Source organism: Pholis gunnellus (assembly GCF_910591455.1).
Source record: "Pholis gunnellus genome assembly, chromosome: 1".
In the NCBI taxonomy this organism is placed as follows: Eukaryota; Metazoa; Chordata; class Actinopteri; order Perciformes; family Pholidae; genus Pholis; species Pholis gunnellus.
The window spans coordinates 24,978,565-25,001,331 of NC_136528.1; the positions used below are offsets into that span (position 1 = coordinate 24,978,565).

At 42.5% G+C, this 22,767-nt stretch overlaps 1 protein-coding gene across 1 annotated transcript in view; it reads left to right on the plus strand.

Moving 5' to 3' along the window:
* Nucleotides 1-2,783: 2,783 nt before the first annotated feature.
* Nucleotides 2,784-22,767, plus strand: part of pcdh17 (protocadherin 17) — a gene marked incomplete at both ends in the record, with an annotated part of 51,346 nt that continues 31,362 nt past the window's right edge. The window contains one exon of the mRNA XM_079179874.1: nucleotides 2,784-5,279. Coding sequence (XP_079036000.1) covers nucleotides 2,784-5,279 — 2,496 coding nt within the window. The remainder of the gene's footprint in view (nucleotides 5,280-22,767) is intronic.

Genomic DNA, 22,767 nt, shown 5'->3' on the forward strand with positions numbered 1-22,767 from the left:
AAGAAAAGCTTCAAATCCTGACCTGAGTGTGAAGCTAAATCGGTAATGTTTGTCTTTTTTGCTTGATAGATTTGAATGAATTGATTGCTAAAATAATTGCCAAGTACTTTTCTATTAATCAACTATTCATTTCAGCTTTACTTCCAGTGCTGGATAAAAGAACTTCCTAACGGACAGTTTCTGCTGTTTCTTTTCTTTAGAACAAGAACTATGAAAGACAACATGAAATAAAGTTTCTTAAAGCTATAATTGTGAAAGTATAATAGTGAAAACTACTATGAGTGATATCGTTGTCACTTCGAATCAATCATTTACTCTAAAACTTTCATTAGCTTCCATCATAATTTCCCAGTTATCTAATAACAACATAATGATGCAGGACAGTTGGGACTTAAACGTTAGTTCAAACACAAGTCTCTAAAAGAGATATGCTGCAACACCTTTTAAATGAAGAATACCACTAAAAACGGGGGTGATGTGTGGCACATGCAAACACACACAATCCAATCAGTCCCAATCCTACAGTTAATATTCTTAATTACCTACAAGTATATATCTAAGAATAATCTGTGCTCCTCTTTTGCATTTCCCTCAACGTTCCGTCTCTGCTCTGAACACAGTTGAATGAAGTCCAGAATAAAAGGTTGAGAACTCACACCTTTATTTTGAAATGAATTAATTTCCGTTGAATTCAAACCGTGCTGTCTGTTTGGGATAAATGACCTAACCGACGTTTCAAACGTCTTCAGCCTGGCCCCTGTAGTCTCTGACAAAGCTGCCCAACGCACGGTTTATTGTAAACAACAATGAAGTGTGATATTTGAAAAAACACAGATGCACCACCGGTGAACTGCGAGCTACCAATCATTTGTAGTCTGTACCCGAAGCGGCTTTTGAATCCCTCCTTCTCATCCCACCTCTTCAAATTCATTGGCTGCCAGAGGAGCAGCGACAATGTTTAATGCACCATGCGGTGTCCGGACTTCAGTCAGTGAGAGGAAGCGTTCTGTGTGCTTAGGGCTGTGTTACGTGCAGGGAATACCAAATAACGACTGTGCGTATATATTGAAGAAAATCACCCTTTTTATTCTGACAGCTATAGACAGACTTGTGCCTGAATGCGGGGCTGTTGCTGACCACCTCCTCAGCAGCTGTCTCTCCGTGAGGACTTTGACTGGGTGACGGCGGACAAGGACAAAATGCCACTACGGGAGTCAGTCACACAGCGGTGTTTCGGGACGGGGTAGAAAAACACTGTCCGCCTTTTTAAAATATCCACTTTGGATCTACCTTTCTACACATCTGGATTTTTCCCCCTTCTTCTTCTTCTCCTCCATAGAGTACAGTTTTCCTTTCCTGAAGATCGGTGACTCACTGCAGGGAGAAGGCGAGCCGCTGCATCCTAATCAGACAGCGGAGAGGACTTCAGCTCATTGACATTACAGTCATACTTTTCTGGAGCACTTTTTTTTATTTCCACTGCGCCGCACTGTAGCCTGTGCGTGCAGCAGCGGAGACTTTGTCGCTTTTTTCTTCCTGCACGGCGAAGGGAAAGAGGAAACGGGCGGCAGCCCCACTGAAGTGGTTATAGGGGATGAAACTCTCCCAGAGCCCCGGCTGCAACTGACTGTTTTGGATTTTGACAGTTAACGTCATATCTTCTTTTTTTTTGGACTATTTGACACGCGGCAGTTTCTTTTGGTAAGTTTTCGTTTTGTCCTTTATGTTCTTTATGTGCTGTGTGATTCTTCACTCGAAGCCCCTCCGTCTGTTGCTCATTTCCAAACGGTTGTTATTTCGCATCCATCCCTGTGCATGCGGAAGCAACAGCTTCTTCCGAGGACCGTTGAATCTTGCAGAGAGAGCGAGAGAGCGAGAGACACGGAGGGCATCAGTGGCGAGAATTACACGGCTGTGTTGAGATGCTGGCAGCTCATTTACGATTTTTTTACAAGGCTCATTGTAAATATCCGGATTATGCGGATTTGGTAATGCGTGTAAGAGGCTCATTTTATACACACTTATTCAAATAGCCGCCGCAATAGGCCGTCTTCAGTTGTACGCCTGCGGTGTGACCACATTATTAAAGTTGCCCTATTACATTTCCAGTCGGCATTCTCTTAATGTGCCGTCATCAAGCCAGGGTCAGGTCGTGCATTGCACATCAGAGATTGCTTTTTAAAACTGCATCCTGTCTATAATGGTATGGTGTAAATAATCTACAAGGGGAATCATTATTTCCCTGATCTATGCCGCGCCGAGTGTCTTCCCAAGGTTAACTAATTGACAAGCTTCCCCCATAATTGTGGAGATGAATTACACATGAGCACTGTTTCATTTTTGGCTCAGCGGTGAATCTGATTTCTCACTGGCAGTATGGTTGGTGTACCTTTTTCAGTGTGTTTTTATTTGGGTGACTAATTGACACATATATATATATATATATATATATTATAACAAATATATTTTTTTTCTGTTTTCCTTCTTAGGTGGCATGACAGAACACTTACAATGACTATTCTGTTTGGAGACTGGATTGCGTTTATTGCTCAGATGAGTCTGGGTGCTCAGCTGAATATAAATTAGGTGTTCAGCACCACAGATTGCTGGAAGAGAGAGACAGAGCAAAGACAATCCACAAAGACAAATGCCAAGGCCTCACATGATGAACAGAACTCTTTATTTGATCCCGATTAATAGAAACACCAAATTTGAACAAAATATCAACAGGTCAAAGGAAGCGTAAACACAACACAGATTATAACAGCTTTTACAGAGTGGGGATGTATCTTTCTATTTTCTTTTTCCTCCTGTTATGGGCTCAAGCCCTGACATTGAAAAACTTGAATTACTCTGTCCCGGAGGAACAGGGTCCGGGCACAGTGATTGGGAACATTGCCAAAGATGCCAGACTCGGAATCGAACAGGTTGGGCCGGGAGGACAGGGTAAGAAAGCCAACTTCAGGGTGCTGGAGAACTCAGCTCCGCATCTCATTGACGTGGACCCCCAAAGCGGACTGCTGTACACAAAGCAGCGCATCGACAGGGAAATCTTGTGTAAGAGAAACCCCAAGTGCCAGCTCTCCATGGAGGTGTTTGCCAATGACAAGGAGATCTGCATGATCAAAATAGATATTCAGGACATTAACGACAACTCACCCATCTTCCCCTCGGATCAGATTGATATTGACATTTCTGAAAACGCAGTGCCAGGGACACGCTTTCCCCTGACCAGCGCCCATGACCCAGATGCAGGGGAGAACGGCCTGAAAACCTATCAAATAACACGCGATGACTACAATCTCTTTTCCTTGGAGGTAAAGTCCCGTGGGGACGGGACTAAATTCCCAGAATTAGTTATTCAACGGCCATTAGACCGAGAAGAACGAAACCATCACACCCTTATTTTGTCAGCCACAGATGGGGGGGAATATCCTCGGTCAGGTACCATGCAGATAAATGTTAAAGTTATTGATTCCAATGATAACAGCCCTGTGTTTGATCAGCCCTCGTATATTGTGGAAATTCCTGAAAATTCACCTCCAGGTAAAGTGCTGATCGATTTAAACGCCACTGATCCTGATGAGGGCAACAATGGACAAGTAGTCTATTCTTTTAGTGGCTATGCCCCAGAGAGAATCCGGGAGCTCTTTTCCATAGATTCCAGAACAGGGGTCATAAAGATTCAAGGTGAAATCGACTACGAAGAGAGCCCAGTTATTGAGATTGACGTCCAGGCAAAGGATCTAGGTCCCAATCCAATCCCAGGCCATTGTAAAGTCACTGTTAAAGTGCTGGACAGGAATGATAACTGGCCGTCTATAGGCTTTGTGTCTGTGAGACAGGGAGCCATCAGCGAGTCAGCACCTCCAGCCACTGTCATTGCTCTGGTCCGTGTCACAGACAAGGACTCAGGCAGGAATGGGCAGCTTGAGTGCAGAGTACTGGGTAATGTCCCTTTTAAACTTGAGGAGAATTATGATAACTTCTATACTGTGGTGACAGACAGACCGTTGGACAGAGAGGTGCAGGATGAGTTCAATGTCACCATCGTGGCCAAAGACAACGGCATTCCTCCTCTAAACTCCACAAAGTCCTTCACTGTAAAGATTCTGGATGAGAATGACAACGTTCCTCGCTTTACCAAGTCCGTTTACCTTCTTCAAATACCTGAGAACAACATCCCTGGGGAGTACCTCGGTTCAGTTCTGGCACATGACCCAGACCTCGGCCAGAACGGCACAGTGTACTACAGCATAGTCAACTCCAATGTGAGTGGGGGTGATGTCAACACCTATGTTAATGTGAATGCTGCTAATGGAGCCATCTATGCAGTGAGATCTTTTAACTATGAGCAAATCAAATATTTTGACTTTAAGGTTCTTGCTAGAGATGCAGGATCTCCACACCTGGAGAGCAACACTACAGTACGCATCAGTGTTCTGGATGTCAATGACAACATCCCCGTTATAGTTCAGCCCCTGCTCCTAAACGACACCGCTGAAATCCATGTGCCGCGCAACGTTGGTGTTGGCTACATTGTCGCCACAGTGAGGGCAGTGGATAATGACTATGGCGAGAGTGGGAGGCTCACATATGAGATCTCTGATGGTAATGAGGAGCACCTCTTTGACATTGATCCAGTGACCGGGGAGGTGCGAACAGCCCACCCATTCTGGGACGATGTGAACCCCATTGTGGAGCTGATCATCCGAGTATCTGACCATGGCAAGCCAACGCTCACTGCCGCCGCCAGGCTCTTCATCAAGGCGTCCAACGGACGTCCTCCAGATGGACTGCCACGCACAAATCACAATCAGAACTGGGACATGTCCCTTCCTCTTATTGTAACTCTAAGCATCATATCCATCATGCTTCTGGCAGCCATGGTGACCATAGCAATCAAGTGCAAGCGAGAAAACAAGGAGATCCGTACCTACAATTGTCGCATTGCAGAGTACTCGCACCCTCAGCTCGGGAAAGGCAAGAAGAAGAAGATTAACAAGAACGACATCATGCTGGTGCAGAGCGAGGTGGAGGAGCGGGATGCCATGAATGTGATGAATGTGGTAAGCAGCCCTTCCTTGGCCACCTCTCCCATGTACTTTGACTACCAGACACGCCTGCCACTCAGCTCACCAAGGTCAGAGGTTATGTACCTCAAGCCCACTGCCAATAACCTCAGCGTGCCCCAAGGCCACGTGGGATGCCACACCAGCTTCACAGGCCCAGTCACCAGCACTACAGACACACCTACTAACCGCATGTCCATCATACAGGTAAGATAAATTGCACTCCTCTCCTTCACCGTTATGCCACCATTTCCACGTCACAACCCTCAGAAAGCTCCCATTTTCTATGTCAACATTTGCCCCCTGTTTTGTAAAATGAAAGAAAAAGAATATAAGGACAGGCAGAGGCAGAGAGGCCCAAGAGCATAGAGGGAAAAGAAGGGAGGGAGGGGTGAGCATTAGAAGGATTAAACCGTCATTCTGGTGCTCTCATAGAACAGAGCCAGTGACATCGACACAAATCAGTTGTGCTTGAAATATGTCACGGCAGGCTTTTGAAATCCGTTTTCATGTAGACATTTTTCATTAATCACTCAATCACTGTCATTTCAGTCTTGTGGAACAAAGAGTTTAGCCTGTGGCTGAGTTATAATCAGGTACAAGTTGTTTTTTTCCAGACCAATTCCATTTTAAACTACATTAAAAAGCCCACATCATTTTATATATATGAATTATATTTAATGCTAATGTGATAGGAACTAATACAATATTCAGATAGATTTGCACAACAATTATCCAATGCAATGTTTCACAGCATTTATAGCTACTGCTGATTTCAAATGCCCATCCCTAAAACGGCCTTTAGAATAACAAATATAAAACATGTTCCCACAAAGTTAAACTACATGGTATATTTTGTTGACCTCATAGAAACGGCAGTACGACCTGCTGGCATACTCGTATATACAGTATAAACACAAACAGTGACAGATGCATGTTTACTGTATGAAGCCACCGTTCAAACTAATTTCATCATCGAAGTCTAGAGCTCCTTGTGGTTAATTCTACCGATTTGTTTTAATCCCAGAGATTAGCAGATTGTACCTATTTTCACAGCTACTTTACGTGTCTTTGTGTGGAGTACTTGGCTGTCTAAGCCTCTAACCTGATAACTTCTGTGTCTTTAGCCTTAAGCCCATTAAAAGTCTGTCGTGTCAGACAAGGATTAAGGCCTCCTTAAGACAGTGGTATGTTACACTAGGGATAATGGGCAGTTGATGTTTACCTATTGTTAACATATAAAAATATATGTTCCAACTATATTTACTAGAAATATGAAACAGTACGTTTTTGTTAATAATCATTAGGTTCTGCATATGGCCTTTAACTATTCGGCCCAATTTGACAATGACATTCCTTTCCGTTACATCCCAATGGACCGTAACTATTAGTCTCTCCATTAGGCTCTCTGCTGTGATCTCTATCCCACTCTTTGCGCTGGACGTGGATGTGACGATGACTTTGATCAGATGTGACGTGTTCCCACCAGGGAGGAAGGCCACTGTCTGTTGTTCCCACTCACGGTCTCAGCCCTTCTTCTATTATTATGAGCCAGTTGCAAAGGGCAAGGGTCAAAACAAAGACGGTTAAGGCTTCCTAATCAGAGGGACAATTTAATTGCTGGCCTATTCTGCAGGCTGTTTCCCTGCTAATGCAGTGATGATGAATTATGCTGCGTGAGGCTGTTGCACATCCATTTTGTGCACTTACTTTTCTCACCCCCCACCCCGTCAGACTGTCAAAGAGAAAATAAGCAACAGCAGCAACAACACATCCCTTAGTGTCTTGTTTACAGAGGGACCCCTTGACGCATCAGGCGTGCAGGGTGCTCTATTGTATTATTCAACAGAAACCTGTATAGAGGGAGATGGCCCGAGGCATTACGTTTCCTCAGAATCTGAACAGAGGCATATCACCCCCCCCCCCCTCCCATGCTTTTGCCTCCTCTCTCCGTTCGTGTCGACAGTAAGTAACCTGAGTCAGAGGAGAGTGGCTATGGGAAAAATGTCAGGAAACAAAGACAGAATTCCCCATCCATCGATCCCGAGGCCTCTCAGCCCATCTGTCACTACAGTTGCCACGAGGAGGAGAGGCTGAATAGGAAAAATAAATAAAGAGATGGATAAAGAGGGAGAGCATATCGCCTGCCCGGTCAGTCTCACAAGGGCACCTTAGCGCTGCTGTCTTCATCTGCATCTAGTGGGGCTACTGTAGCTGCCAGCAACTCCCATACTCTCTGCACACTGCTGCTGGCCTCTAATGATGTTTTATAGTGGTGCACTGGTGGACAGTCTGGGCTTGGTCTCGAGCTGGGAGAGGGGAATGATATGAACATATCAGCAGAGCTCTGCTGGCCTTATCATTGTCACCACCGTGCTAGCACCTGGCCCGGTGGTGAGCTTCATTTCATCTCTTCAGAGAATTCCTGGGATAAGGGGATGGATGATACGTAATGATGCCTAATTCCGCTTAAGGCGTTGGCGAAGGGAATTACTTAGTGTGGAATCAAGGTTAAAACCAATCTGCTGCAAGATTCCTCAATGCTCAGGAAGAAGGGATTTCAGTAAATTGCTCCAAAGAGCAAGCCTGCGCCCACTCTGTCTTGAATACATTTTAGGATTTTGTCCCACATTATGTTTAGCTCCAGCAGCTGTGCCAGGCTGTGGCCCACCGACTGGTTCATAAGTTTCTCTGTCGCTACCACCTTTTCTGAGACGCTGCCCTCATTGTTACCAAACATTCAAAGACTCTTGTGTCATTACTTTTAAATGGCCCATAATTTATCATATTGATTTGTTTTGAGTGTGGTAATTTGAATCACCACAAAACTCTAATTAAACCGAATCCTGTCTCGGTGGGAGACAATCCGCGTTAATAAGGTGCAGGTGGTACAGAGACAAAGGGGGAAAGGCTATAAAAGCTGCCTTTAGGTGGCGGCATTCTGCCTTGTGTTGGGTGGCATTGAGATGAGGGTGTCAAGGAGAAAAGGGGCTCTAGTCTCTGCTGACTTGACATTGTCACTTGGTAGGGAGGCTGCTGCTGCTCTAATGAAAAATGTCAGACAGGAATACGTGTAATATTGAATACATTTCTGGATTTGCCTGCATGACACTATTTCGTTAAAGATTTTTAATGACAATCACTGAAGCTGACACGTACATCCATGATATGTAGAATGCGCACACATTTCTGCATGAATTAGAAAAGCAAGGCGGATTTGTCTTGTAACAATTGATAACAAAACCAAGGTCTTTGATGGCGTTCTGAAAATGACTGGCAGCCATATCATATTGAGTGAATTTAAAGAATGCCGGAAAAAGCAGTTAAGAGGCGTGACCTTGATGATTTAAGTGGTGCGTATACAATCTGGGAGATGAAATGTTCACTCCTTTTGATCTGTTTAGGTTGAGCATGTGTATGCCAACAATGTAGCTGGAGCAGATGTTGAAAATTGGTGCTTCCAGGAATGGTCATACTCTGCATAATTTAGGGAGATTGTATACGTGTGTGTGTGTGTGTGTGTGTGTGTGTGTGTGTGTGTGTGGGTGTAACGTCATTGTGTATTCCAGGGATGTGATTTAAGCCTTTAGCTGGCAGGCTCCATGACAGAGCCCCTCTCTTTTATGAGCGGGACAATCTTGCATTTGTCCGAACCTTGAAACACCCTTCCTCAAAGACACAAACACACACACACACACACACACACAAACACACAAACACACACACACACACACACACACACACACACACACACACACACACACACACACACACACACACACACACAGAGATGCACATGTAACCGGGCTTGGGTTGTTTTTAAGGATTCCACCGACAAGTCTTATCAAAGCCTCCGCTGTATATTGTATTGAAATTGCTCCCACACTTCAGTGGCCACTGAGGCAATGAATAGGAAAGCGCTCTTTATTTCATTTCTCTCCCTCTCCCTTCATCTTTAGATAACTGCTTTCCTCTGGAGCTTTCTAGAGAATGAGTTTGGTAAACCTGTATGCACTGAAGCCCGCTTGCTCACAGGATTGAGCAGCTCAGCAAAATCAGTCTCAACAGTCATTTATAGGAATGAGAGACAGTTCAAGTAGCCATTAGTAATTTGTATACTTTTGTCCCCCAGTTGAGCTCTCCTGGGCCACGAGGCCAGATTTGTTTTAGTTGAGCATGCCAGTACATCAAAAATTTAGAATTATCAACTTGCCTTCGGGTGTATCTTCAAATTTCCACAAATAAATCTGTTGCTACTGTACATAACACTACATGCTGAAATTCTGAATTATTAATAGGCAGTTTAATTCTTCGTCTCCCGCAAGCTCATGTGATAGAAACCACTGAGAGGAGGCACAGTCAGACCACACAATGTTGCACTGGAGGTGAACAGTAAATTAAGTGACCTATTCAAACAAAATATAGACATTTTGTCAATGAATGTTTCCTTTATTAGCTGCTATTAGCGCTATTTGAGTTTGCAGAGGGGCTTGTTTCAGTACAGATGCGTCAGTGTGTCTTGAAGCTGTAGCCGAAGAGTAATTCGCAGCACAAAACAGCAGCTATATTTGCATCCTCCTTCATTAATAAATCATAACGTTTAACAAATCAGAGGGAAGCGGAAGATGTCACGATAAACATCAGAGGTCTCTCGCTCCACATTTGTGAACATGGGGGGAAGAGGAGGGCAGTACACAGGGTAAGTGTGAAACAGAAGCTATCTACTTTCTGATATGAGCAGCATTTTCAGAGTATTCATGTACTTTTCTGTCTGTTTGCACTTTGATGATGCATGAGAGAAAGTGGGGATGACTGTGCTAATGTCAAGGAGACCATTCTCCTCTCTTAACATTGACATTTTCAAGAAAAATGGTAGAAATCTTCTCTTGTAGGAATAAAACCCACTGATGTGTTAATATGTAATCTTTACCCTCACTTTTAATGTTTTCTTTGGTCACTGTTTCCATGAAAAACATTAAACGGAGCCAAGCTGGAAATTCTTCAAAGATTTACACAAGTAATAGTTCATTTGCAGAAACATATTATGAGTACCGGGGAAATGTGTTTGAGATCGGGGGCAGCTGTGGAAGTGAATGTTTTATTTATTGCAGGTTCTCAAAAATGCTACTAACCCTGCTAAATATATATATATATATAAAATCATGACTATGCCCACCACTAAACACAAGTTCCCCCTTTAACTTATACAAAAATCCAGTAGGGTCAAAATATAGATAAATAAATAGATTGATAAACTGAAGACAATCATGTATGTATACATTACAATGGTCTTATCGCCCAGCTACTAGAGGTCCTTTCAGCCAGCTGTTGTGCATTCATTTGGAAACAGCACTTATCTCTGCGGCATAATTTCATTATTTTAACAGACTTCCCGATCTGGCAACGCAGGGAAACAAAGCGATTTTTGTTTTTTCAAGTGTAGTGAAAGAGACAGGATATGAGAAGTTGACCTCTGTGATACTATCCAGATTGGCCGGACACATTAAACCAATTTGCTTCATTCAATAAGAGGCAGCCTATTGGAGATGACACGGGCACAATACTATATTGTTATTGTGCGTTTGTGTGTGCATCACTAGGAAGTGGATGATTACAACTTGCAATAATTCACTGGCACCAGAGCTTCAAAATATCATGTCATGCTGTCATGTCATTTAGTTGAGCAGCAAGTGCCATTGTTAGGTGAGCTTTAGCTTCCATAGACGGACTGGCATTTAAAGTGGTTTCAGATCAAGTCAGACTTAGTAATTACTTTTCTATTGTATTCTAACACGGCTCTCGGGAGCCTGACTTGTGTACTTTGCCAGTAATTTGTGTTTGTTGTGTCTGTTTGTGTGACAGTTAGGGCTGCAACTAATGATTATGTTAATAATCGATTAATCTGTCGATTATTTGTTCGATTAATCGATGAATCGGATAAAAAAACAAAAAAGCATTAATTTCTTCAATTATTTAATATTCAAAAACAGAACTGAGCAAAAAATCTTCAGAAAGTGCACAAACAGGTTGCTCAAACATCCCTGAGCTGTTAAAGTAATAATTAAAAAAATAAATGGACTAATATCAGGAGTGGGGTTCAGCGGGTTACCCACGCCTCTCGGCGAAGGGTAGACACGCTGATCCACTCAGTGTGGCGCGCGTGCAGCCCCGGACATCTAAGAGCATCACAGACCTGTTATTGCTCAATCTCGTGCGGCTGAACGCCACATGTCCCTCTAAGAAGCTGGATGCCGACCGCACGGGGCCGCGTAACTAGTTAGCATGCCGGAGTCTCGTTCGTTATCGGAATTAACCAGACAAATCGCTCCACCAACTAAGAACGGTCATGCACCACCACCCACAGAATCCAGAAAGAGCATCAATCTGTCAATCCTCTCCGTGTCCGGTCCGGGTGAGGTTTCCTCCGGCCGTCCCTCTTAATCATGGCTCCAGTTCAGAGAAAAACCCACAAAATAGAACCGGAGTCCTATTCCATTATTCCTAGCTGCGGTATTCAGGCGACCGAGCCTGCTGTGAACACTCAAACATCTCTGCGACTTATTGAGTGGCGTAATAATCGTGCGACACAACGAATCGATAATGAAATTCGTTGCCAACTCTTTTAATAATCGATTTTTATCGATTTTGTCGATTCGTTGTTGCAGCCCTAGTGACAGTGTTTCTTGTTTTCGTGACCCCGCTGATGCTACTAGTTACATATTTCTGTTGCGTTTAAAGTGCACGCCTACGTTAATTGAATCTGTGCATTGTATACCCAATCCTTACTATCCCTACTGTTTTCTCTTTCATCTAAGTTCCTCCAATACACACAGCATTTTTGTAGAGGAAAAAGACGATTTTGCCAAAAATTCTGTGCATGCCCCCGGTACATTTTGAAGCATTTACCTTGGTGCTGCTGGCATTGTGCTCAAACAACTCAGGCACAAGGAGCCAACCTAGCATCAACAGAGGTCACAAAAACAAGAGAACAAAACATAACCTTCACAGTCGAGGAATCTAAGATTCAGCTTGCCATGTCTGTGAGCTCGCGCATGTACGTGCACGCTCACCTGTGCTCCAGCTGTGCTCTGAAGCACCGGTCTCGCTGGTTCTCTCAGATTGGAATGGGCTTCCCTGTGGGGTCCGCCTGCCCCCTGAGGGCTGTTAGATCCCTCCTGGGGTCTTTTAGACTTAACGTTTTGAGCAGCAGGGTGCCGGAGCTGCAGCAATAGATGGAGCTATATATATATATATATATATTAATGTGTGTGTGTATAGGAGTGACCTCACAGTAATGTGCACTGCGATGCGCAGCACACAGAGGGCCACATTGCCGTACATGGCATGGCGATGTATTCTTTGAAGCGCCAGCAGCTGGGTCTCCTTGCTGTATATCAAACACTTTCAAAGTCAAACAAACTGGAACTCGCTCTGCTGGGTCTTGGCGCCAGTCCAACCTGCGAGAGCTTTTATTTCTGCCACATCTTCCTTCACTGTGCCCCCTAGGCATGTGCGGTAGAAACAACACGCTGCTCAAAGAATGAGTTATGTGAATCTGTTCTCACCTTCCATCTCATTAGTATAAGAGAAATGATTTATCCCTTTCTCCCCGAGTCTCTCTCTCTCCTTGTCCTTGCCTTCTACAGTTCAGCACTTCTTCAGCTTCGTCAGTAATGTGATTAATTGATAGGAGAGATATACCATGAAAACCATCTCATTTTCTCTCATTTCACCTAACTACATGTCAAAACAAAGCCGCTGTTAAACGGGCTTCTCTTTCCCCATACATTGCAGTCGCCTAATCCGGAAACAACGGTTTGCTTTGTAATCCCAAACAATGTAATCCTGCCAGTGTATGTTTGTGTGTTTGTGTGTGAGAAGATCCGCCACTCTAATAGGAGAGATCCCACTGTCTCCACTGTTCCTGCTTCTATCTGTAGCGCAGTTTGAAATCAGACTCCCGTGTCTACAGCCCTGTGTGTGTCTGAGGGGAATTGACAGCCATTGTGTTCTGCAGTGGCTGTTATGTTTGTGGCAACGGAGGCGAATGAGTCGGCACTCTCCGATGTTATTGCCTAAACAAAAGGCCCACTAAGTGGCGGGCACACAACATTTGTCATGAAACGTTTGACTTTGTCTGCTCTTCAGAGCAGCATTGGCGACGCTGAGTGCTGATGGCATAATGAAAATGGTATATTTGGCCGATTGCTTCTTTTTCTGTTGTACTACACAGATGTACTCAATTGGCCCCTCGCTGGGTTTAGGTCTTAGAGGAGAAATCTTTTTGGTGCCTTTAGCATTCAGATCAATTGCTGGTTTACTCCGTTCCTTATTGATTTTTCCTCTGTTTGGTACTGAAATACTGTATTTCATTATCTATCGCTCTGAGCATTGTTTAGTAAGAAATAAAGAGGGCTAGGGCTCGCTCGCTTTCTTCCTTGCTTCCTCCTGCTCTTGCTCTGACTCTCTCCCATTTTCGGATTCCCTTTCTTTCTCTCTGGTCTTGTCATCTCAGATAAGCGATGCAATTGCTCATGTTACTGACGACCCAAGCCAAATTCATAACGATGAGATTATCTTGTCAACAGTATAGAGTGTATATGTCTGCCGTATTGATCTGCGCACAGTCTTAATAAATGAAGTACCAGGATGGAAGCGTTGGCTCAATGATAATACTGAACAGATCTTGCAATTTGTACACTCTCAACACTGCTAAGATGATGAATGAAACTTGTGTATTCTGCCCTTCTCGTATTTCTTCCCTTCTACTCTCTTCCTCTGCTCTGCTCTCCTCTCCTAGTTCCAGATTGATGGGGTAAAACAGCCCCTCTCCCCACACACATTGTCTGAAATTCGTCCTCGTTGAGGCCAAGTTGACATGCTGAGTCGATGTACTCCCAGGTGGAGAGACATGGGTGCTGCTGTGGGGGGAGCCAATCAGATAGACTACAGGGGAGGCAGAGCGGGGTGGAAAAAATGACTAGCGCCGGAGCTTGGGCCTGTGTGTGTCTTGAAATTACTTCGGTTTGAAGGGGGGTTTATCAGTGCATTTGAAGAGAAGGTCAGCAGGGTTTAGAGCTTGCGATTATGTGTGATTGTTTCTTCTCTGGGCTAGCTGATTAATGCTAAAGCTGTTCTGACAGATACTTAATGCACCACAGATGCACTTAAAAGAGACTCGGTGCCAACACTTTGACAACGGAGCATTATCCTAAAGCCTTTACTGTCAGTTTTCACCCAGGTGTGTGGACAGTATCCTTCCTGTCTCCTATTCCTCCCTTTCCCAGCCCCTCCTTTGCCTCTATACCTCTGACCTCATACATTTACAGCGGATAGGTCACCTTGAAGTGAAACTACACATAGTCCAGCTGTGTGTGTGTGCGTGTATGTATGTGTTCGCTTGGAGAGACACGGAGGGAGAACCCAGGTGGTGTGTGTGTGTGTGTGTTCACTTGTGCATGTATTGATATTAGACATACAATATGTGTGCTTGCATTCAGTGTGTCTTTGTTTGTGTGTTTATATATCTGCGTCTGGCCTCGGTTCTGGGCTTGGGGGACCTATCTAAAATCCTTTCCACGGAACGGCTTTTGTTTCTTCCATCAATTCAAATGGAATCATTTTAATCTTTTATTGTTTTTGTTCACAAGCCCTCAGCTTCTGTCTTGTAAACCTGCAAACCAGACCACATTTATGGATGGTTTGTTTCAACACTAAATTCAAATTCGATATAAATTTGATATAAATGCTGGATTACAGAGCTTTATAATATCAGTAAGAAAGTGTGTTAAAGATGTGCTTATAACAGCAAGAAAAACAAGTTGATGGCACTCCATATTTAGGATGCAAGGATGCAAACACACTGAATTTCTGAAGAACTTAAGAGTATTGCTTTTAAAGGCAGAATGAGTAGGATTTAAGTTGCGGTTTGTAAACGCAACATTCAAAGCTGGTCCCTCCTCCTCAGCTCAACAACACCAGAAGCACACGCCCCCTTAATTCAATTTAAGGTGCTCGCCAGTGGGTGAAAGCAAACCCCAGATTCACTCTCTCTTTTGAAGGAGTTTTGTCCTCTTGGTGTTCGTCTTGCCATATTTCTCCAGAAATGTCCGCAACACAGCTAAAAATACAGGAATCAGGCAGGGTCATTCTCCCTTTAAATGTTGTTATAGGCTTCTTGCTCAATAAGCATACTACATCTGTGCTTGTTTGTTTGCATTCATGCATGTCTGTCTTAAAATGTACAGTGCGACGGGCTTGTTACCTCTGTAACAGCTCTGGATTTTTGGGCTGAGTTGGCTTTGGATTAATGAGGGTGACGCAAGGTCGTTGCTCACTCAAGACTTCAGTTAACGGCAAAGTTGTTGTAACTATTGATGATCAAGTACTGAATGAATAGTAGCTTACACACAGAGTTAACATGCTGCACCTTTTCCTTTCTTTTTCCTTTTTTCCTCACAGTTTCAACAGAATATGCATAATTTAACAATAATTCAAGTAAAGTCCTCTCTCTCTCTCCCACTCCTCATTCACTTTCTTTCCCCCAATGATTTACTTTTATCAATTATTCTAAAACTGGCCCCAGTTGTAAGATACAGTTTTATAAATACATGTGTTGACTAGAACCATATAGGTTTCTTTGTCTTGCTCTTATCGGATAACCCTTTTTAGTTCCACCTGCAGCCCTTTCAGGGGATTCTAACTATAACCCATTATAAGAGGTTATACTTAGAACCATATGTATTTGGTTCCACAAGGAACCCTCTCTTGAAGTTTGTTCTACTTTCCACTTTGTAAATGTGCTAACAAGAACCTACCAGGCAATTCTTCAGAGAACTCTTTCGTGTTCCAAGGCTTTCATCTAGAACACACCCAGGTTTCCTCATGATACTCCTAATGGGCCAGGACTGATGTGGTACAGCGGAACCCACAACAATCATACTTCACAATCATAAGTTTTGGGGCTGTGTTGACGGGGAGGATCTATAAAAACTAATGCTTTCAATAATCCTTGATGATCTCTATCTTCCAAAGGGGTTCTTTGAATGAAAATGGTTCGTAATTGAACCATTAGTCTTACAAATAACCCTGAAAAGAAAATCAAAGAAGTGTACTTCAGAAGCAAATGGTTCTAGGTAGTACCTCAGCCTTTCAGGCAGAGCCCTTATTTGTAATGCCACGTTCACTCGCCGGGGACCATTTGTGGTCATTCGTGTGAATCACGCCAAACGCGCCGGAGAGGGGGCGTGGCTTATTGCCCTGGAAGCCTTTCAACTGTCCGCCATTTATTTCCGCCATCAACCATGGAAAAAATAACCTATATTTGTGCTTAGTACTTGTTGTGGAAGTCCCAGATATCCCGGGAAACTAAACGCCGTCTTGTCTGGGTTCATAACATAGTCCAGAGGAGCTTCGTGGATTTTATCGAGCTGTATTCACTGTGTCTAGCAAGCCACACGTCAGCTGGTTTACTACAGCTGTATGAACACAAAACAAACTGATTTTGCTGTGATTTGATTGCAATAAACCGATAAAAGGAATGCCGAAATAACTACGTAATAATGCCGATTCGTAAAAAGTCTGAATTCATGTTTTGTTAGTTCTCGCTACAAGACAAGCAAATAACTTTTGAAATACTTATTTTCTCAATGGAGCCCGGATCGATCGAGGCTAGGCTATGCTAACATTGTAGCAGCTCCATCAACACTCCACATAACGTCATCTCAGCGTAAATATGGCAGCGTATTTTTCATTGTTTGTACCATATGGTTTACACACATACATTTACACATATAGTTTGTCCGGTCTCTACTAATATGAGGTATCGTAGAGCTCTGGGTGAACACAGACAGCTACAGTATTTGTTTCCTGATTCAACAACGGCAGGATCTCAACGCTGATAGGCTATCACGTCAAGCGTTTTTTTAAGTTGAAATATTTCAACTCACACAAATTCGAGTCATTTGTGCCGCGTCAATCGCGCCATAGACTTTGTCTGTAATCTATTTGCGCGAATAATTCGCGCCGCGTTTGGTGTGAACGCACCTTAAGAGTATACCCAGCCCAGCTGGTTATATGTGTCTACACAAAACGTCCCAAGTAGTGAGGGAAAACAATACTGCTATTTTAAGAGAGCTACCAAACTGCTGTGTTAGTTTTTTTTTGTATTTGAATAAATATATACCGAAAGCCACATTTATCTTTTACTCCTGGGGCTAAACTGCCACAGAAGTGGATTGTGTTGATAGGAGTACAAATGTGCCTTCTTGTGTTGCCCTTTCTCTTCAGAGCAGAAACGTATTTTTTTCTCTGAGACCTACTGCTGAATAGTCAGTGTTGTATTTCCAAAAGATAATGCTGCTAGAAACTACAGATAAAGATGGGGTCACAACCTCTTCCAGTCAGACTCTTTGTGTCTAGTACACTGTGACTTAGAATGTTTTTTATGTCTAATGATTATTATTTTTTGTCTGGTGTATTGTTGACTGCCAACGCCTGAACAGGCTGCCTCATTATATTGCACTGCAGACATACATATGTAACTGCACCTCATAGTGATGGCTCAGGAGTAACACACATACACACTGTCCCAGACACCAGTTAATTCATGTCATTAAATATACATGTGTGCTGTTCTCCATTGTGTCCTGCCGGTGAAAATGATGACTCTTTATTATTTTCCTTTCTTATTTAAAAAGAAAGATCTGAAAATATTGTTTATTATTGTTTTTGATGGAGAAACGTGCCAAGAAATAATTTAGAAAAACAAAACAAAAAAACAATGCTCAGAAAATCTGAGTAAAGTTTAATGAGCTGTAATTTACAACACAACACCTCTTCATTACTGGGAGATATTTAGATATATTTAGCACTGGTGGAGATTGGCAAAGTAAAGGTCACGAAGCCACGAGCACCACATCCCTATTACTTGTTGCAAATCCAAAACTGATGTATATCAGACAATAGCGCAGCCTTAAAACAAACACCCTAATCTCTGGATGTCACAAAGACAGTGCAACTGTATAATTGTTGACATAGTTTGGGGGATTGTAGCATATACCCATTAGATCATTTGAATTCTCTCTCTATCCAGGTGAAAATATGTTTGTTCTCGTTAAAAACAAAGAGTCTTATATTCTGTCACAAAGGTTTAGGTTCCTCGACTGAAACTCTTGAATTCAGTTTATTTGATTTCTAACCACAGGTTCATTGTAAAAAGGGTCACAGTCAAATTGGTTTCATTTACTTCCAATTTAGCAAAAAAGAAAAAACAGATTCAGTTGGCCAGCTTGCTGTACTATAGTGCCTGTGTGTTTCTAATGTCGCAGCTTATTGTAATCTTTACCCGAGGGGATGTTGGTCAACATCATAACGCTCTATGGATAATATCGTCCTTTTTTAGTTAGATAAGGATGATACATTCAACAATAGCATAATCAGTCCATTAATAAATCAATTACATGGATATGAGTCAGAAAAACGGATTACTATATATTTTTTATAATTTGTCCTAAACCGATTATGCTGTTTTACTTTATGCTTATTAAGACAAGCCTTCTGAGCCATTGTGTTTATGCAGGATTCAGTTTAGCCCGTCATTTGATTCCTCATGCATCATGAAATAGGCTAGACTGTATGATATCCAGCACCTGTAATGGTATGTGTGTGTGTGGACTGTGTAAGTGAGGGAGAAAAACATGTTCAAGGATATGCGCACTCTCAGGAGGTTTGCATCTTGTTTTGCATTTTAACAATGCTTTGTTGACCAGCTCTCCTCTCGACCTCTCGACTCAATGACAGACATTATTACAAAAGATAAATCTAGCTCCTATTGCAAACCCCCCAAAAACCCACACAGACAGGCTCTTTCATAGCTGTTTAAGGAACAGTGTGCAGGATTTAGGGGGGTTTACTGGATATAATATTCATAACTATGTTTTCATCAGTGGATAATTTCTTAATACTAAGAATTAACTTGTTTGAGCCGTCTATATACATAGCGAGCGGGTCCCTTCCATAGAGTCGTAGTCATATAGCCATGTTGCACCGCCAGCTTTCTACAGTAGCCCAGAACGGACAAACCAAACACTGGCTCTAGTGATGGCCTTTCCCGTTTTTACGTTAACTGAAGGCCACCGTAGTTCCCTGACACCTTTGGAAAAGGAGGGGTATTCAGTTGGTTGTAATTTGCAACTTCATCACTAGATGCCACTAAATCGAACACATTGGTCCTTTAAAGGCAATTCTAGCTATCTCACTTGTACATAATGTAACTACCTTAGAAATTTGACCAAAGTAGTCATTTGTAGACAAAAGAGAAAATTATAACTATGCTTGCTCGGGGTCTTCCTCAAAAGGAATAATAAAGTGGCAGTAACCACACAGGTTGAAGGAAATCAGCTTTGAAGTAGTGTCTCGTCTCTCTTGATGAAAAGAGGCAAGCACAACCACCTCAGCCCTCCCCTGCCCTGTGCATCCCTTTTTTCTGTCTTTTCTCTTTTGTATTTCACCTATCGAGGATTTCAGTCCCCTACCGAGTGTGTGGTTAGAATGTCAACTATTTAATTTGTGTGCCTTTTTCTCACTATGAAGTGGCTATGTTGAGACTGAGGGTGATGAAAAAACAGAATAGTTGTGCCACAAAGACAACTTGATGCTTTCCACTAGGCTGCTAATAGACATCTCTAATGACACTGTATGGTCAGGCAAAATAATAGGCTATCACTGTGAGTGGCTCCATATTAATTATGAATATTGTGTCTTTGCTGTTGAGCAGTGAATATGCAAGAGAGGTCATGCTTTTTATACAACTGTATGTTAAAGCCTCCAAAGTGCTACTTAGCCCTATTTAATAAAGGGAAAAAATAACCTCATTCCTAACCAAATGAACATAGCAAAATGAAAAGAATCTGGCCATGAATCTTGGCAAAATGATTAACAATATGAGACTATGAAGTTGGATTAGAGCTGACTGCTTCATAATAAGCCAGCAATTCTTACAAACAGCCCATAGTACTTCTACAATAAACACTGTCACAATATGTCAACTCAGTGACAAGTCTAACACATGTGTAGATTCTTTATTCAGCTTGAGTGGTATTTAGATTTGTGGTACTGTGTTCTAGTTCAGCATTAGAGATGGGGAAAAGAGGAGAGACCTGGCCCTAAGAGAGATACTTTAAATTACTTATCACCGGGGATGGGACAAATAATCGATGCAGTCTGGTATAGTCTCCAGTGATATGTTATTATTACACTGGCACTAATTCCTCAGCATGATCTCTTGCCTTACAGAGGTATGTCCTTCCTTTCCTGCAGACATTTCTGAAATATTCCATGGTAGATAGTGTCCTATCCATTAAAAATAAAAAGCAACCTTTTCATAATGCCAGACATTGTACATGCATTAAGTCCATTTAGGGCCATCAGTCACATGGAGTGTCAGCTCACTCATTCATGTGACAGTTATGGTTACCAGCAATCCTGTGATAAACATTGTGGTATAGAGGAAAATCAACAAAACGTATGCAGGTGACTCACTGTAGCCAATCATTCTGCACAAAACCCTGCGGCAAGGGCTTCTTCATCGTCTGTTGTGGTGAGACCAGTGAAGAGCATTTGAAGTCAGTCAAGGCACCCACTGGGCGTTTAATTCTTTATCTCAAATTATTCCATTAACGAGGGCTGTAACTCAACATAAAATACCAGTTGAATATGCAGGTTTCAGGGTCAGGTTCCAGTATGTTTTTCCTTACCGCTAGGAAAACAAAATGCAGATTTCTTTTAATTCATTTTTGAAAACACTAAACATCGGCCCATGGGCCATCAATCCCGCTGCCAAAGTAAAATAAATGGATGGGTCTAAGATCTCCAGCTGAAACTAGCGGAACTAAAGCTGTATGGTTCAGTTGAGTAACCCAATAGACAACTGTAGGTGTGAATGCTCCTTTGCTGGTAAATTCACTGGACTGCAAAACTAAATCTTTTATAGTCTTTTTCTTAACTTTAACCAGAGCATGCATGCTCAATTCCATTTATATAGCTGCACTTTATTTGTTATACTGCTAATTTGTTATTTGTAGGTGGACATTCTTTGAACAAATTGGTGCACAGGTTGCACTTTTTGTACCTGTCTTACCACATCTTTCTTTGCAGGATCATTTGCAAATAGTGTGCAAATGATGTGGTTCAAATACAAATTATCTAATATAAGCCATGTATATTTATCCTCTAAATAAATCAGACTTTTTGGGACAAATGGCGTTTTTATATTTTTGGTGGATGACACATAAGTCCAAGTGCAGTACACCATCTCATTGACAACAAGGGATGTTCTTTTCCCTCAGACGAACCACTTCCTCCTCATATGAATATGATAAAGGCATTGATTACATAAATATTAAACAATGCCCAAAATATCCAATGTCACCTTGAAATCCAAACTTGTCTTCAAATCAAGTCTAAGGCTTGTTTACGATTTAAGTACCGTCCAGAATCATTAGCAAGGTGTCCATCTAGACTGATAAGACCTCACCGTGAAATCTGTCTAGTCTCCATTTACCGGCATCAGTGGCACTTCCTTACTTCTCAGGAATTCATTTGGACCTGACCTCTTGTAAGTTATTTGGAAGATAGTGGAGGATATTTAGCAGGCAGTAGACTGTGATGGCTTTTAGTTCACTTAAGCCTATTGATTGATTGCTCTGTTATCTCCAGGAAGATGTATAGGACCAGCTAATTAGATTTGATCACTTACAATTGCTACTCAGCCACTAGATAATCAATGCAGTCTAATTATTGTCTAGTTTCTCCACCCCTTTTCCCTTACTTCCTTTATAATCCTCTCTGTTTGCCGTTTTGCTCACCTTTTTTTCTGTTTTCTTATTTCCTGCTCATGCGGCATCCCACTTCACTGGTGGCATTTCTTTCCATTTAAGCTCAATGTCGCTCTGTTTTATCCTTTACCCACCCTTCCCATTTAGCTGTTGCTGAGCTACTTTGACAGTTTTCCAAGAGGAATAATCTACACGCACATACACAACAGAGACATAGTTTATCAAATTAAAAACTGCTGTCCAGATCTCTTTGGCTTACTGACAAGGTTATGGTGGATTTGGAACGGTTCACACCTTCCGACACGGAGAAACGCATGCACTCATACATACACACAGAGTGAGTGGTGCTATGTGTGTTTTTGGAAGACAGTAAAGGACAAATGCATGCATCATGCCTAGCAGAGTAGGTAGAGGGAGGGGGTGTGCTCTCGTTCTTGTGAATAAAAGAGAGCTGTCCAATAATGTGTGAAAGAGATGCTGCAATTTGTCCTCTTTCACAACCCATACCTAAGATATCAAACGCACATGTACACATAACACACAAGCAGATAAAACACAAACATAGCCACGTAGAAATGTCCAATGCCCCAAAACGCACCAGCAAGGCGTGAGAGTAGAATAGCAATATGCTCTTCCCATTTGTCTCAATCGGCCTTCTGTCTGCCTGGTCAGTCTTAGGGTCTCAATGGGAATACAGAATAGAGTGCAGCTTTTTACACTTACTCAGCCTCATTGTACTCAGTATCTCTCTGACCTTTGTGGCCTTGCTGCGTGGACTTAAACACACCATATCATTCATTTGGCCTACAATTCAACAACAGGCTTTTGCACTTCTCATCCACACTACCAATGAAACTGAC